The sequence below is a fragment of the Anomaloglossus baeobatrachus genome, chromosome 5 (assembly GCF_048569485.1).
Source record: "Anomaloglossus baeobatrachus isolate aAnoBae1 chromosome 5, aAnoBae1.hap1, whole genome shotgun sequence".
NCBI classification, from domain to species: Eukaryota; Metazoa; Chordata; class Amphibia; order Anura; family Aromobatidae; genus Anomaloglossus; species Anomaloglossus baeobatrachus.
Window position 1 is genome coordinate 488,083,173 of NC_134357.1, and position 14,289 is coordinate 488,097,461.

The 14,289-nt window shown below is 47.9% G+C and overlaps 1 protein-coding gene across 1 annotated transcript; it reads right to left on the reverse strand.

Moving 5' to 3' along the window:
- Positions 1–3,368: 3,368 nt before the first annotated feature.
- CCDC137 (coiled-coil domain containing 137) lies at positions 3,369–14,223 on the reverse strand. Its single transcript, XM_075347907.1, has 6 exons — positions 14,102–14,223; positions 8,877–9,004; positions 6,592–6,826; positions 5,408–5,490; positions 5,202–5,281; positions 3,369–3,898 (listed from the first exon to the last, which is right to left on the reverse strand). Exons 1-6 carry the CDS (start codon positions 14,164–14,166, stop codon positions 3,701–3,703), a joined length of 789 nt encoding a protein of 262 aa, XP_075204022.1. The 5' UTR covers positions 14,167–14,223; the 3' UTR covers positions 3,369–3,700.
- Positions 14,224–14,289: the final 66 nt, after the last annotated feature.

Consider the following 14,289-nt stretch of genomic DNA (forward strand, 5'->3'; position numbering starts at 1 on the left):
ACTGTCTCCGCACGTAATGGATTGTTAGTGACGTTGGTTGTTGCAATGTCTCATTCCTGCACGTTCAACGGATCAAATCTTATCCTAGAAGAAATAATTTATTGCGTATAACCTTGGGCATTTCTATACTGTGTGCTTATAGAAGAGAAAAAATATCAACGTTACACTTTGTTCACACGGACAATTGTGAAAAAAGAAAATCTGCTAAAAATTCACTGGGGCTGGCAGGTCGGAAAAGACTGAAGCCAGAGCGATGTAAAGGTAGAAGAAAGGTTGGGTGCACAAAGTGAAGCTTCTGCCCCCTGCTGACATGTCACAGGTATGACATGCAAACACCCCAGGTGCCATCAAGAATATCCTAAAATGCGAAGAACAACGGTTTAATTTACTAAGCAAAAAAAGAAACGCTGACAAAGCTAAAAATGAAGGCAAAGTGACAAGGCCGGTCTAGACACATACTCAAGTTAAACAAGTCAGGACGCGGGGAGCACATACTTTAGGAGAGGGCTTCAAAAAAGGTCAACAATGACGCCAATAGCAATACGATCACAGGCCTTCGGCTAGCGATCTAAATACAGTACATAGCAATTCACTTATCCTGTAGTGATCCTGAGTTAAGTTTAAGTAAATGTATAGAATGTACAAAGGGACACCACCAGTAGAATAGCGAGTGCAGCTCTGGAGTATAATACAGGATGTAACTCAGGATTAGTAATGTATATACACAGTGACTCCACCAGCAGAATAGTGACTGCAGCTCTGGAGTATAATACAGGATGTAACTCAGTAATGCATGTACACAGTGACTGATGTGATGGATCCGTTTTTCGATGGATCTGACTAGCTGGGGGCTAAATAATACTTGGAGCATGCTCAGTTTAAAAAAAACGAAATCTGTCGCCGGATTACGTTACTTGACGGATGACGACGGTTCCTGCGCCCATAGGCTTCCATTCTACCAAACGACAGATTATGACAGATCCTACGCCCCTAGCTTCCATTCTACCAAACTACGGAGGACGAAGGATCCTGCACCCATATGCTTCTATTCTACCAAACGACGGATGACGATGGATCCTGCGCCCATAGGCTTCCATTCTACCAAACGACGGATCCTGCGCTCATAGGCTTCCATTCTACCAAACTACGGACGACGAAGGATCCTGCACCCATAGGCTTCTATTCTACCAAATGACGGATGACGACGGATCCTGCGCCCATAGGCTTCCATTCTACGAAACGACAGATTATGACGGATCCTATGCCCCTAGGCTTCCATTCTACCAAACTACGGACGACGAAGGAACCTGCGCCCATAGGCTTCTATTCTACCAAATGACGTATGACGACGGATCCTGCACCCATAGGCTTCTATTCTACCAAATGACGGATGACGAAGGATCCTGCGCCCATAGGCTTCTATTCTACCAAATGACGGATGACGAAGGATCCTGCACCCATAGGCTTCCATTCTACCAATCGACAGATTATGACGGATCCTACGCCCCTAGGCTTCCATTCTACCAAACTACGGACGACGAAGGATCCTGCGCCCATAGGCTTCTATTCTACCAAACGACGGATGACGATGGATCCTGCGCCCATAGGCTTCTATTCTACCAAACGACGGATCCTGCGCTCATAGGCTTCCATTCTACCAAACGATGGATGACGACGGATCCTGCGCTTAGGCTTCCACTCTACCAAACGACGGACGGTAACTGATCCGTCACTGTCCGTTTTTTCGACGTACACAAAAAACGTTACTGTGGATGTTGTCTCTGTCCGACGGACAAACATTTTTCGATGGATCCATTGAACGGCGGATGAAACGTGAAGCCATCCGTCGTAATCCATCGCTAATACAAGTCAATGAGAAAAAAAAAAAAACAGACCCAGAGGCATCAGTCGCTGCATCCGTTTTTTTTTTTAAATTTGACAGATTGTGACTGATGGCAAAAAACTGATGTGTGAAAGGGGCCTAATGATCTGTGAGAACTTGGGACTGATAAACTGCAGCAAATATGCCCTAGGGATACATGCAGCTGCTGCTGTCGTGTTAATGGCGTCCACAGCATTGGTTACATTGGCTCCTATGGTATACACCTCTTAGAAGGCAGAAGGACTGGCTATGAAACCACCGTTTTCATTCACTGGCAAAACAAATTTTGCGAAAATAGTAAATAAGTGAAACAATTTAACAACTCTTGTGCATTTCGGAGTCAGGGCAATGTGCAAGACCTCAAATTCATTTGATGTACCAGGAGCACAATGCAATCTTTGGCATGTGATGTATTTTGGCCAAAGTCACAGAGTGCCTCCAGCCTTTACCAGCTTAATCTATGTTTAACATGACTTTGCCTTCATACCTGGTGGCCGAAGGCAGAGAAAGGGTTATTGTCTGCACCATGTTGACCTGGGGCAGAGAATGGGTTTGGGGGTCTACATTACTGGTGACTCCAAGTAGAGAAGGACTTAAGGGTGCTTTACACGCTGCGACATCGCTAACGATATATCGTCAGGGTCACGTCGTTAGTGACGCACATCCGGCGTCGTTAGCGACATCGCAGCGTGTGACACCTAGGAGCGACGATCAACGATCGCAAAAACGTCAAAAATTGTTGATCGTTGACACGTCGCTCCTTTTCATAATATCGTTGGTGGTGCATGCCGCTGGTTGTCCGTCATTCCTGCGGCATTACACATCGCTATGTGTGACACCGCGGGAACGACGAACATCTCCTTACCTGCGTCCATCGGCAACGAGGAAGGAATGAGTTGGGTGGGATATTCCCCTCCGCTTCTATTGGACGGCTGCTGTGTGACGTCGCTGTGACGCTGCACGAACCGCCCCCTTAGAAAGGAGGCGGTTTGCCGGCAACAGCGACGTCGCAGGGAAGGCAAGTCCGTGTGACGGGTGTAAGCGATGTTGTGCGCCACAGGCAGAGATTTGCCCGTGTCGCACAACCGACGGGGGTGTGTACATTTGCTAGCGATATCGATATCGCAGCGTGTAAAGTGCCCTTTAGGGTTTGCATCCCTAGTGGCCTAGGTACGAGAAGGGCTTGGGTTTTGCATCCCTGGCTGCTCAGGGCAGAGAATGACTTAGGATTTGCATCCCTGGTGGCTTAAGGCATGTACTATGGTGGCTAGGACAGAGAAGGGCTTGGGTTTTGCATCTCTGGTGACCAGGGGCAGAGAAGAACTTTGTGTCTGGTGGCCTAGGGAAGCAGAATAGGGCTAAGGATACGCATAACTGTTATTCTAGGGAAGTAAAGACATTGATGTCTGTAACTCTACTGATCTAGTAATCAGATTAAAGAGAAACCTTAAGATTCGGCGCCGTAATTAACATTCCAAAAACTGGATTGGTTATAAAATCCTTCCTTTATCTTTATATGTGAAGTATTTTCGGTTAGGAAGTGGTGATATTCATACAATGTTCTCTTTCGTCCACTCCCCATCGATCGGATATCGATAGTCTATCCAAAGACTAAATTATCAATATCAAAGTCCTGGACAAACCCTTTAAAGAAAGCCACAAGCAATAATTTACTTTGTCTAGTATCAGTTCTGGAAACCTCTTATGGCAACCTCTGATGGCCCAGGAGAAACATGTATCTCCAGGAATGGCTTGTCCCATCTTGCTGTAAGGTGGTTTGCTGCCCATGGCGGTGATCTCTATTTATGGCCGCTTAGGTCATGTATGTTGAGGTTTGGATCGTTTGGAGTCTTCACTTTGAAGCTGCTTTTTCTTTTTAAGGTCACGGTACGCCTGGACAACTCGATCCCGTTCATCCTCCAACAGCCTCTTTCTGGCCATGGACATAGCAGGCGGGGGCGCTGTTGAGCTGGATTTGTCGAAAAGGCTTTTCAAGAGGAGCTTCTTCTCTCCTGGCTAGAGATATTACAGAAAAAAAGTAAGATTATCGAACAATGCCATAAAGAAGCTCAACTTCAGCCACCGGGCGTTAGAGAATCGCAACATTTCCATGCCCATAACAATGGAATATCCCCATGATTAAACTCTACATACCCAAAAGTAAGTACACCCCAATGATATACAAACACTGGCAATAATAGTCCATAACCATAGCCTGTGCAGAATGTGGACTCGGGAATAATCTGTTTTGGTGGATGCTAGAAGAATACATGTCTGAACGAGTCCTTTCTACTTGGTGGGACACAGATGGTGAGAATGTATCCTACTACATCTGAGCACAGCCTAACGAATGTTCTCGTGGCTTAATGGATATAAAACCCAAAACCACCTTTCAAAATTAGACACTTTCCTGAAAAAGTAGAGCCAACATATGGGTGGACCAACTCCATGTAGCTACCCATGGTTTGGGATTTAGATGGCTAAACATATGTGGACAAGTAGAGATGTTTCATAAGATTTTGTGCTGGGGTCCATGCAGCATGAGCACCACACCAAGGCCCGTAAGAAGCCACAGCACGTCAAAGTGTCCTTATCCAGTTGACAGTTACTCAACACCTAAAAAAAACTTAAGACGTTGAAGGTGCTGAAGTTGGTGATATTCCCACAAAGCAAAGACTCACTTTCTTATGGATCATCAGACAATGTGTAATAGAACTTTTAGAAAACTTTTCACAAGTCATAAGCGTTGATGGGTGGGATGTACACAAGGTCGAAAAAACGCCACTCATCGCTAAAATAATATGCAGGTAGTGTGAATATGCTCACCCACCGCTGCCGTCTCCAGTGCCGTGAGATATAGATATATCAGGATAAGGCACAGCCACAGTAAGATGTTGGGGTGCACTTGTAAGTTTCCACACCATATGTCCAGAGAATTAGAAACAAGGCACTCTCAAATGGTGATATAAACGAAGAATTTATTCCATAAGTCTTAAAGCAACATGTGACGTTTCGGCCAGGTGGCCTTCAGACAACTTGTTATTAAGACTGTCAGGGTAGTGGTAAATAACAGAGTAGAAGAAGAAAGGGTTCTCAATTCCACGCCAAGGACACAAACGGATTCGGAAGGAGATTAACGCTTCTTTAATATCATGCACAGGTCAACGCGTTTCAGGAGTCATAGCTCCCTTCATCAGGACAACAGGCAAAGAACATCAAATCCGAGAGGAAAACCTCAGATCTGATATTTTAAAGATGCATTCCGCTTTAAATTTCCATACAGATCCACCCATGATGAATGCATGGAGAACGGCCTCACCTTAGTTTTGGCTGCACTCTTCCTTGGCTTTACTGTAAGAGTCGGAGGCTCCGTTACCACTTCCCCGAACATCACCGTGTCTATACCAAAAAAAACCAACAAAGTAAAAGGACCGATCCTGACCGGGGATGTCCCAATCCTGTATATGGTATTGCCTTTGTTAGGTGCCCTATTCAACACAATAGGCTCTATTTCCCATACATCACCTGTGAAAATGTCTTTTTCTAAACGGGTCTCTTTCTTGTCTTCTTTTCTCTTCAAGAACTTATCAAGGCGTCTTCGGTCAAAACTGAAACAGAACGCAGAGTTAGGATGCAACTTTATGTAGCGGCAGAAAGTAGGACAACTTGTCACCCCAGATTAGGCTATAATGGCCACATAGACTACGACTATGCCAGATGACCCCACTGATCTCCATTACCGAGGCCGATCAGGAGCTAAACCTTTACAGGGTTTGGTTGGCTATTGTGGTGGGTACATAATGGATCCTCCTAGAATATCAGCAAATTAAAGGGAACCTGTCAGGTGTAATATGCACCCAGAACCACGAGCAGTTCTGCATATTGCTAATCCCTGCCTAACCGTCCCTTTATACACTAGCATAGATAAAGAGATCTTTAGAAAAAGTATTTCTAAAGATAGTTTATTATATGCTAATGAGCGTGGGGACTAGTCCCGAGGGCGTTTGTTCCCTTAGTTAGTCGCCCCACATAACATGTAAGCACGCTCCCATGGGCTTACTAACATGCTAATGAATACTCAGTGATGTGCACATACCTCACTCTTGATGGCGGCTGGCAGAGGATGGATGCACTCTGCGCATGATCCGGAGTACCTGGGACTTCTGATCATGTGCACTAAACTGATGTCGGGTGTAAGCTTCAGTGAGGTACAGTGCGCATGACCGGAAGTGCTGAGGACTCCAGTTTGTGCACAGTGCGCATCCATCCTCCACCGGCCGCCATGAACAATGAGGTATGTGCACGTCACTGCGCATTCATTAGCACGTTAGTAAGCCCATAGGGGCGTGCTACCATGCTATGTGGGTCGACTAGCTAAGGGAACAAACGCCCTCAGGACTAGCGCTCATTAGCATATAATAAATGATCTTTAGAAATACTTTTTCTAAAGATTTATCTATGACACTATACAGAGGGACAGTTAGTCAGGGATTAGCAATATGCACCCAGAACTGCTTGTGGTACTGTGCATATTGCACCTGACAGGTTCCCTTTAACATATATGCTCGTCTTAATAAATTTGGCGCACTTTACTCCATTGTCTGCTGTATAAAATGTCAGTCTAACTAAATTCCCCCCAAAGTGGAAACCCCCCAAGTTTCCATGATAGACATGGACATGGAATTCTCCACCGATTCAACAGAACTCACTCTTTCTTCTTCTGTGACTTCTCCTTCTTGGGGACCTCCTTCACTGGCTTCCCCTTCTCATCCACCTCCGCCTCTGGCATCCGATCCGGCTGGTTCTTGCTGAGGAACAGGACATGTTGAGTTTCTCGGTCCATTCGTTCCAGATAGGCGTAAACAGGTTCATGGGTCTTCCTCTTGAACTTGGGGACTTTGATGTCTGTCTGCAGCTCTTCATTATCAGGACCTTGTTTCTTTACTAAAAAAGAGGATGGCAAAGTCAGAATCTCTCAGTAGGGCAACCTCAGGCTTTGGGCCCTCAGCTTCAATACATTGTAGATCAGCATGGTTATAATATATCAATAGCTTTCTAATGTCCATCATTGAAGGATTATTTACATCCAAACTAGAGATATGAAGATAACCTCTCTGCCCGGGACCCTGACGTGAGTCGCTCTGTACGATACCTCCTATTCTGCAGACTCTGAACCATCCATGCATTACATGGTCATAAAACCATCTGAAAGACACCATGTAATACCATATTTCACCTGTAGTGGCGTTGTTTTCTAGGGGTTCCAGGATTCAGACCTGAATCCATCATCTAATTTCTGTAGCAGATCCAACCTAAGGCCCCGTATACATTTCAGTGATTCCGATAAATGACGTCTGTTTTCATACGTACCGCAGACATGGACATACGCAGACCCATTAAAATCAAAGTTTTCTCACAGACGTGTATCCATGTGCACCACACAGCGATATGTACGTTTTTATCCGGCAGCACGGGTGTCACATTGATGTGATGCGGGTGACATCAGTGTGACACGTGCCGGAGAAAACATGTGTTTTTGAAATAAAATTATTTTCTATACTCACCTGCCTTTGGCGCTGCTGTCACTTTCTTCCGGCCTGCTGAAGGAGCAGCGTTGGGGACAGATGAGTATAGAGGTTCCTGCTGCCCGTGTGCTATCAATGACAGCACACGCTGAATACACACACACGCACCCACACCACGAACCGTGAAAAACGTGTGGGGGCCTAAAAGAGACTGCTACTTTTAAGATATTTAACATTATTATAACTATGGTCTGCTGATGCCACATGACATGTCACAATGACTATTATTAGCTGTTACAGCGCCCCTAGAGGTTGTCTAACTACAGCACATCTTCATAATTATCGAGTCTTTGAAAATAATCTGTTTATTGGGAATCCTACTAATGAGGCCAATAGAAAATCACCTGTAATCTATGGAGGTAACAAGTAACATACTGCAACGCCCACCGCCGGAGATGAGGAGTGGCGACCAGAATTAGACCTCATGGATCACGGATGAACCCCAGGATTACTCTTTAGTGGGAGGGGCTTGACTAAGCGCCAACCGCGAAGCAGATGCCAGGCACCACTCCCAAAGCAGTGACCGGGACTCCGGCAGCTGACCCCGAGGGCAAGGACGGACATACGTGCCAACAGGCAAAGTCACTGGAGTAGCAGGTGCAGCCAGGATGGCAAAGGATGACAGTATGGCCAAGATGGAGGGACAGAATAACTCATACTACAGGGCCACTGGGACAGCTGAGGCAGATGGCACGGCCAGGGTGGACAGACAGTCACTCGTACTACAGGGCCACTGGGACAGCTGAGGCAGATGGCACTGCCAAGGTGGACAAAGTCTCTAGTATGGCGGAGTCCACTGGGACAGATGACGCAGATGGCATGGTCGGGAAATGCGGACACAGGGGTACCAACAGGACCGGAAGATTGACAAAGGAATAATGACACTGACACAGGAATCACAGCAGATAAGGGGACCTGACAATTAGCTGGCTAGGGCACAGAACCACTAACTAACTGAGCATGTTGATCAGGCATCTCCCCTAGTGGGAGAGTGCCTTAAGTACCCAGTGCCCCTCAGCGATAGGCTGAGAGGCACTTCCAGGTAATGCTAGCCCTTTAAAAGGATGGCAGCGGTGCGCGCACACGCCCTAGGAGGAGTCCCGGAAGGCCTGTGCCACGTGCACAGGTCTCGGGAGGAGGAAGCACAGTGAGAGCCGGCCACAGCAGTAAGTGTGTGTCCCTGCAGGGAGGGGAGTGAGGGGTGCAGGCACACGCACTTAAGTTAACCTACGGCGCCACCACAGGGCAAAAGAAGAATTACACATTAAAAATAATGCGGCATTCAGGAAATAACAGTACATCCCGAGTCCTCCACAATGAAGAATAATAGGGGACAGTCCCTTTATTAAAGCTATTCTCTATTTGAAATTATTTTTACGCCCCTTTAAGATTAACCTCATATTCCCCACCTGGCCGTTTCTTCTTTTTCTTTGGATTGTTCATCTCCATGCGGCTCCTCATGATTTCTCGAAGCTTGAAGGGTATCTCCTGGGTATCCAGGTCTTTTGGTTTACTATTGGTTTTTTTCTTTTCATGTCTAGATACAGATACATTAGAGCATTATAACTGGCTCGAAATATACATATAATCTCTAGGGAAAAAAAAGTAGAACAAAACTTCGACCCAATCTTTTACTGCTGATCTTTATCTCCTCAGCTATGATAATGATGTGTTGTACAGCCACGTGACCACTGCAGCCAATCACTGGTCTCAGTGGTCTCATTCTGTACATACAGGAATCCTCGCTGTAGTCCAACTGGCGGCAGAGATCATGTGGATATGCAACACACACACACACACACACACACACACACTTTCCCTATTCTGTCTGTCTGTCCAAGAAATTACGTCATACGCTGAAACCGCCTAAACCACGCTCACACTGCTCCAACTAGCCGAACACCCCACACACACCCACCCCTCACTCCACCTCACCCAATCAGCAGCGGCCCTGCATCACATCCGCCACACACCCACACCTTACTCTACCCACATCCAATCAGCAGCGACGACCGCTCAATTAGGACACACCCGCTCGCCGAGACCCTGACAACACCATGACGCAGCCGGCGGACAGGTATAAGGGACACCGCCATGGAAGCTCCCTACACCTGACGCGATGGAGCACAGTAAGCCCTGACCCACAGGAGGCCCCAAAGCGCAGGTCAGTGACCCAACTACGCCACAGAGGGACGGGGACAGGAGGAGACGCAGCATCACAGGGCTTCCTCACGCCACAGAGACACAGAGGGACGGGGACCGGAGGAGACGCAGCATCGCAGCGCTTCCTCGCGCCACAGAGACACAGAGGGACGGGGACCGGAGGAGACGCAGCATCGCTGCGCTTCCTCACGCCACAGAGACACAGCGGGACGGGGACCAGAGGAGACGCAGCATCGCAGGGCTTCCTCACGCCACAGAGACACAGAGGGACGGGGACAGGAGGAGACGCAGCATCGCAGGGCTTCCCCACGCCACAGAGACACAGAGGGACGGGGACAGGAGACGCAGCATCGCAGCGCTTCCTCATGCCACAGAGACACAGAGGGACGGGGACAGGAGACGCAGCATCACAGGGCTTCTCCACACCACAGAGACACAGAGGGACGGGGACAGGAGGAGATGCAGCATCGCAGGGCTTCCCCACGCCACAGAGACACAGAGGGACGGGGACAGGAGGAGACGCAGCATCGCAGGACTTCCCCACGCCACAGAGACACAGAGGGACGGGCACAGGAGGAGACGCAGCATCTCAGGGCTTCCTCACGCCACAGAGACACAGAGGGACGGGGACAGGAGGAGATGCAGCATCGCAGGGCTTACCCACGCCACAGAGACACAGAGGGACGGGGACCAGAGGAGACGCAGCATCGCAGGGCTTCCCCACGCCACAGAGACACAGAGGGACGGGGACAGGAGGAGACGCAGCATCTCAGGGCTTCCCCACGCCATAGAGACACAGAGGGATGGGGACAGGAGGAGACGCAGCTGTGGCGCACTAGGAACCCAGCACTTCGGCATGCAGGTCTCCCACTAACCAACGATAAATGCAGAAGCACATGGCTACTTAAATATTAACGAGCCGCTCATTACTATTCATGAGCGGCTACTTAACATTCACTGCAGTGTTCATATTTAAGTAGCCATGTGCATCCCCTGCATTCATCGATGGATAGTGGGAGACCTGCATCCCAGAGTGCTCATGTGCCAATCATTACTATTCATGGCCAGCGGGAAATGAAGCCACACACACCACGACGACTCCCAAACAGCCCAACACAAACACACACACAAACCACCACGCACACACACGGCCACACACACCCCGCTCATATCAAACGCGCCCCCCCCACACACACTCAACCACCCACACACAGCCGCACACCCCCCCGGCTCATATCAAACGCGCCCCCCCCCCCCCCCACACACACACACACAAACAAACAAACCACCCACACAGCCGAACACCCCCGCACACACACATCGCCCCACAATCAAACGCCCCCACGACACACAGACAAATACACACACACACACCGCACAAAACACACACACACATCGCCCCACATACGCACCGCAACACACACAGAACTCAATACACACACACCCCGTGCAACACAAACACCACCCTACACAGACACCCACATACCAGGATGGGACACAAGGATGGAGACTATATCAGGATGGGACACAGACCAGGATGCTGCATACACAAGGATCCTACCTATACCACGATGGGGGCACATTTTAGGATGGTTGCTACACCACGATGGGGGCACATGCCAGCATGGAGCCACATTACAGCATCAACCCACATACCAGGCCAACCCACACCTCCCAACGCCACAGCTGCAACTCACCGCCGGCCATACTGTCAATGCAGTTAGTTCCTAACAATATTTAGTGACATACAGTTACATCTTCATGTTAAACATTCACAATTTTTAAACAATAAAACATTTATCTTTGACCAAAAACATACAGTGTCTTCCTTCCATTATCAGTCAAAAATCATACATTAACTACACAATAAATTCTAGAATACCCGATGCGCTAGAATCAGGTCACCTTCTAGTTATCACATAAAAGGCATGGCCAAGCGGACAATCAGGTGAATATTCTAAAGTTTTCAAGTTAATTTCTTCAAACCTCAATTTACCGTCTCTAGATTCAGCAGAGCTGCAGGATAGTAATGGGGTACACAGATCTACAAGTGCTGCAGATTTCTGCCCATCTGAAGCCATCTTTAACCCCTTTGGGACCAAGCAATACTTCATTTGTACACCTTAATTTTTACTCCCCTTCCTCCAAAAGGCATAACTTTGTAAGTTCCCCATCAACACAGCTTTATGGATGTAGAAAGAGATGTAGTTTTGAATGACACCAATCATTTTACCATATAATGTACGAAACCGAGAAAAAAAAAATTCCAAGTTGGTCGACTGTAACGACCAAGGCAGGTGAAATTTTACTTTTTGTGAGGTCTTGGGCTGCAAAAGCCCATATATTCTTTTCTGTCTGTATATCACAGTATGCTCGAGACAAGAATGTTGGGAACAGTTAGGCTCTGTGCGCACTAATGCGTTTTAGCCGCGGATTTACCCGCGGATTTGCCACGGAAATTTCTTGAGAAATGTCTGCAATCTTTGTGCAGACATTTCCCAGCAATTTCTATGAGAAAAAAAAAATAGCTGTGCGCACTGGTGCGGATTTTTCTCAAGAAATTTCCTTGAGAAGAATTTCTTGAGAAACTTTCTTGAGAAAATGAACATGTCCATTATTTCCGCAGGTACCCTGCGGATTTCAGCAGTACGGCTATGTGTGCACTGGGAAATGGAATTTCCTTGAGAAAATTCCGCATGCTCTCAAAGATTACCGCACCCGCGGTAAAAAAACCGCGGTAAACCGCACCCGAAAACCGCATGCGGTTTGCTGCGGTATTATTCGCGGTATTGTCGCGGTTTTGCCGCGTGCGGGTTGGGATGTGCTTTATTGCATTCAATGCAATAAAGCACATTGAAAGAAAAAAAAAAAAAAAAGTCATTTAATTCTGAGATAGTAGATAGATAGACAGAAGAATAGATAGATAGATAGACAGACAGGATAGAGGGATAGATAGAGGACAGATCGCTGCATTTCCCACGGTCGGCAGTGAGTTCACATTACCGGCCGTGGGAAATGACCGGTAATTACCTCTGCTGTATTCATTCAGCCTGTGTCTGTGACAGTCGCGGCTGGATGTCAGCAGTGCAGGACCCTGTGGATTATGCCGGAGCTGTGTGGATTACGCCGGAGCTTTGGTGCGGGAGGGGTTAATAAAAGGGTTAACGAGGCTTGTTGGTTTTATTTAAAATAAAGGATTTTTCTGTGTGTGTGTTTTATTCACTTTACTTACGGGTTGATCATGTCAGCTGTCACATAGACGCTGCCATGATCAAGCCTGGGGTTAATGGCGGTGATCCCCCACCATTAACCCCTTGTATTACCCTGCCACCACTGCTACACGGCGGCAGGAAGAGCCGAGGACACTCCCGGTGCTGCCGCATAATGCATGCGACAGTCCCGGGGCAGCTGCGGCTGATATTATCGGCTGTGGGAGGGGGAGTGAGGCGGGGAACATTACCCCTGCCCCTCTCCCTCCCCAGCCTGAGAATACCGGGCCGCCGCTGTGTGCTTACCTCGGCTGGACGGTAAATATGCAGCGGAGCCCACGTTCTTTGTTTTCTATATTTCCGTTTTCTTTCTATGTATGTTCTATGTGTCTGTGTTCTATGTCTGTGATGTCTGTGTGTGTGTGTGTGTGTGATCTGTGTGTGTGTGTGTGTGTTTACTCTGCTCCGCTTCCTCTTCCTGTAATGACATCACTTCCCTGCAAAACCGCAGACAGGCGATGTACATTACCGGAGGTAAACCGCGAAATACCGCAGGGAATAACGCAGGAAAACGCAGTGAACCGCACAGAATTTGCTGCCTGCGTTATTCCCTGCGGGATTTCATGATTACATTGGAGTCAATGGAGTGAAATCCCGCAGCGATGTGCGGAAAAGAAGTGACATGCACTTGTTTTTGCTGCGGGATTCCCTCAGCAAAACATGCAGCTGTCAAATTCCGCATAGTGCGCACAGGATTTTTTTTCTCCATAGGATTTGCTGGTTATTCACTGCAGAGATGTTATGAACATTTTCTGCAGCGAAACATGCAGCAAATCCGCGGCAAAATCCGGTAAGTGCGCACATAGCCTACAGCCTGCAAAAATCCGCAGGGAACCACCCGCGGGCAAATCGCGGCAAATCCGCATGCGGATTTGGTGCGGATTTTTTCCGGAGGTCCGGAAATCTTTCACTCCCAGAAATTTCTCAAGAAATTTTCTTGAGAAACTTCACATTTCTAGTGCGCACATAGCCGGCTAGCCAACTGCTCATTCCAGTAGCCAGGTTGGCCCCTTTCGCTCATATCCACTTGATATACTGAGCCCCCTACACTGCTACTGAGGGCTTTTCCTTATCAGGAACTGCTGATAGCTGAAGATCATAGAAAAAAGGCAGAGACCTGGGTTACTCTCAATTTCAGAGATCAATAATATAAAATACCCTCCCTTACATCACAACCAATCACACTCAGTGCGGACTCTCACCGTTTCCCCTTTCCTGCCCCGGGCCCTGGAGATCTGGCCGGTTTGATCGCCTGCCGCTTGCCCATCGCGCTGTCAGTACTGTAAACACACGTGGAGCGCAGTAGAGCGAGCACTTCCGGCCATGGCATTATACGTCATCATGAAACCGGCGCACTCTACAGTACACGGACTGAACGTACAGATGACGT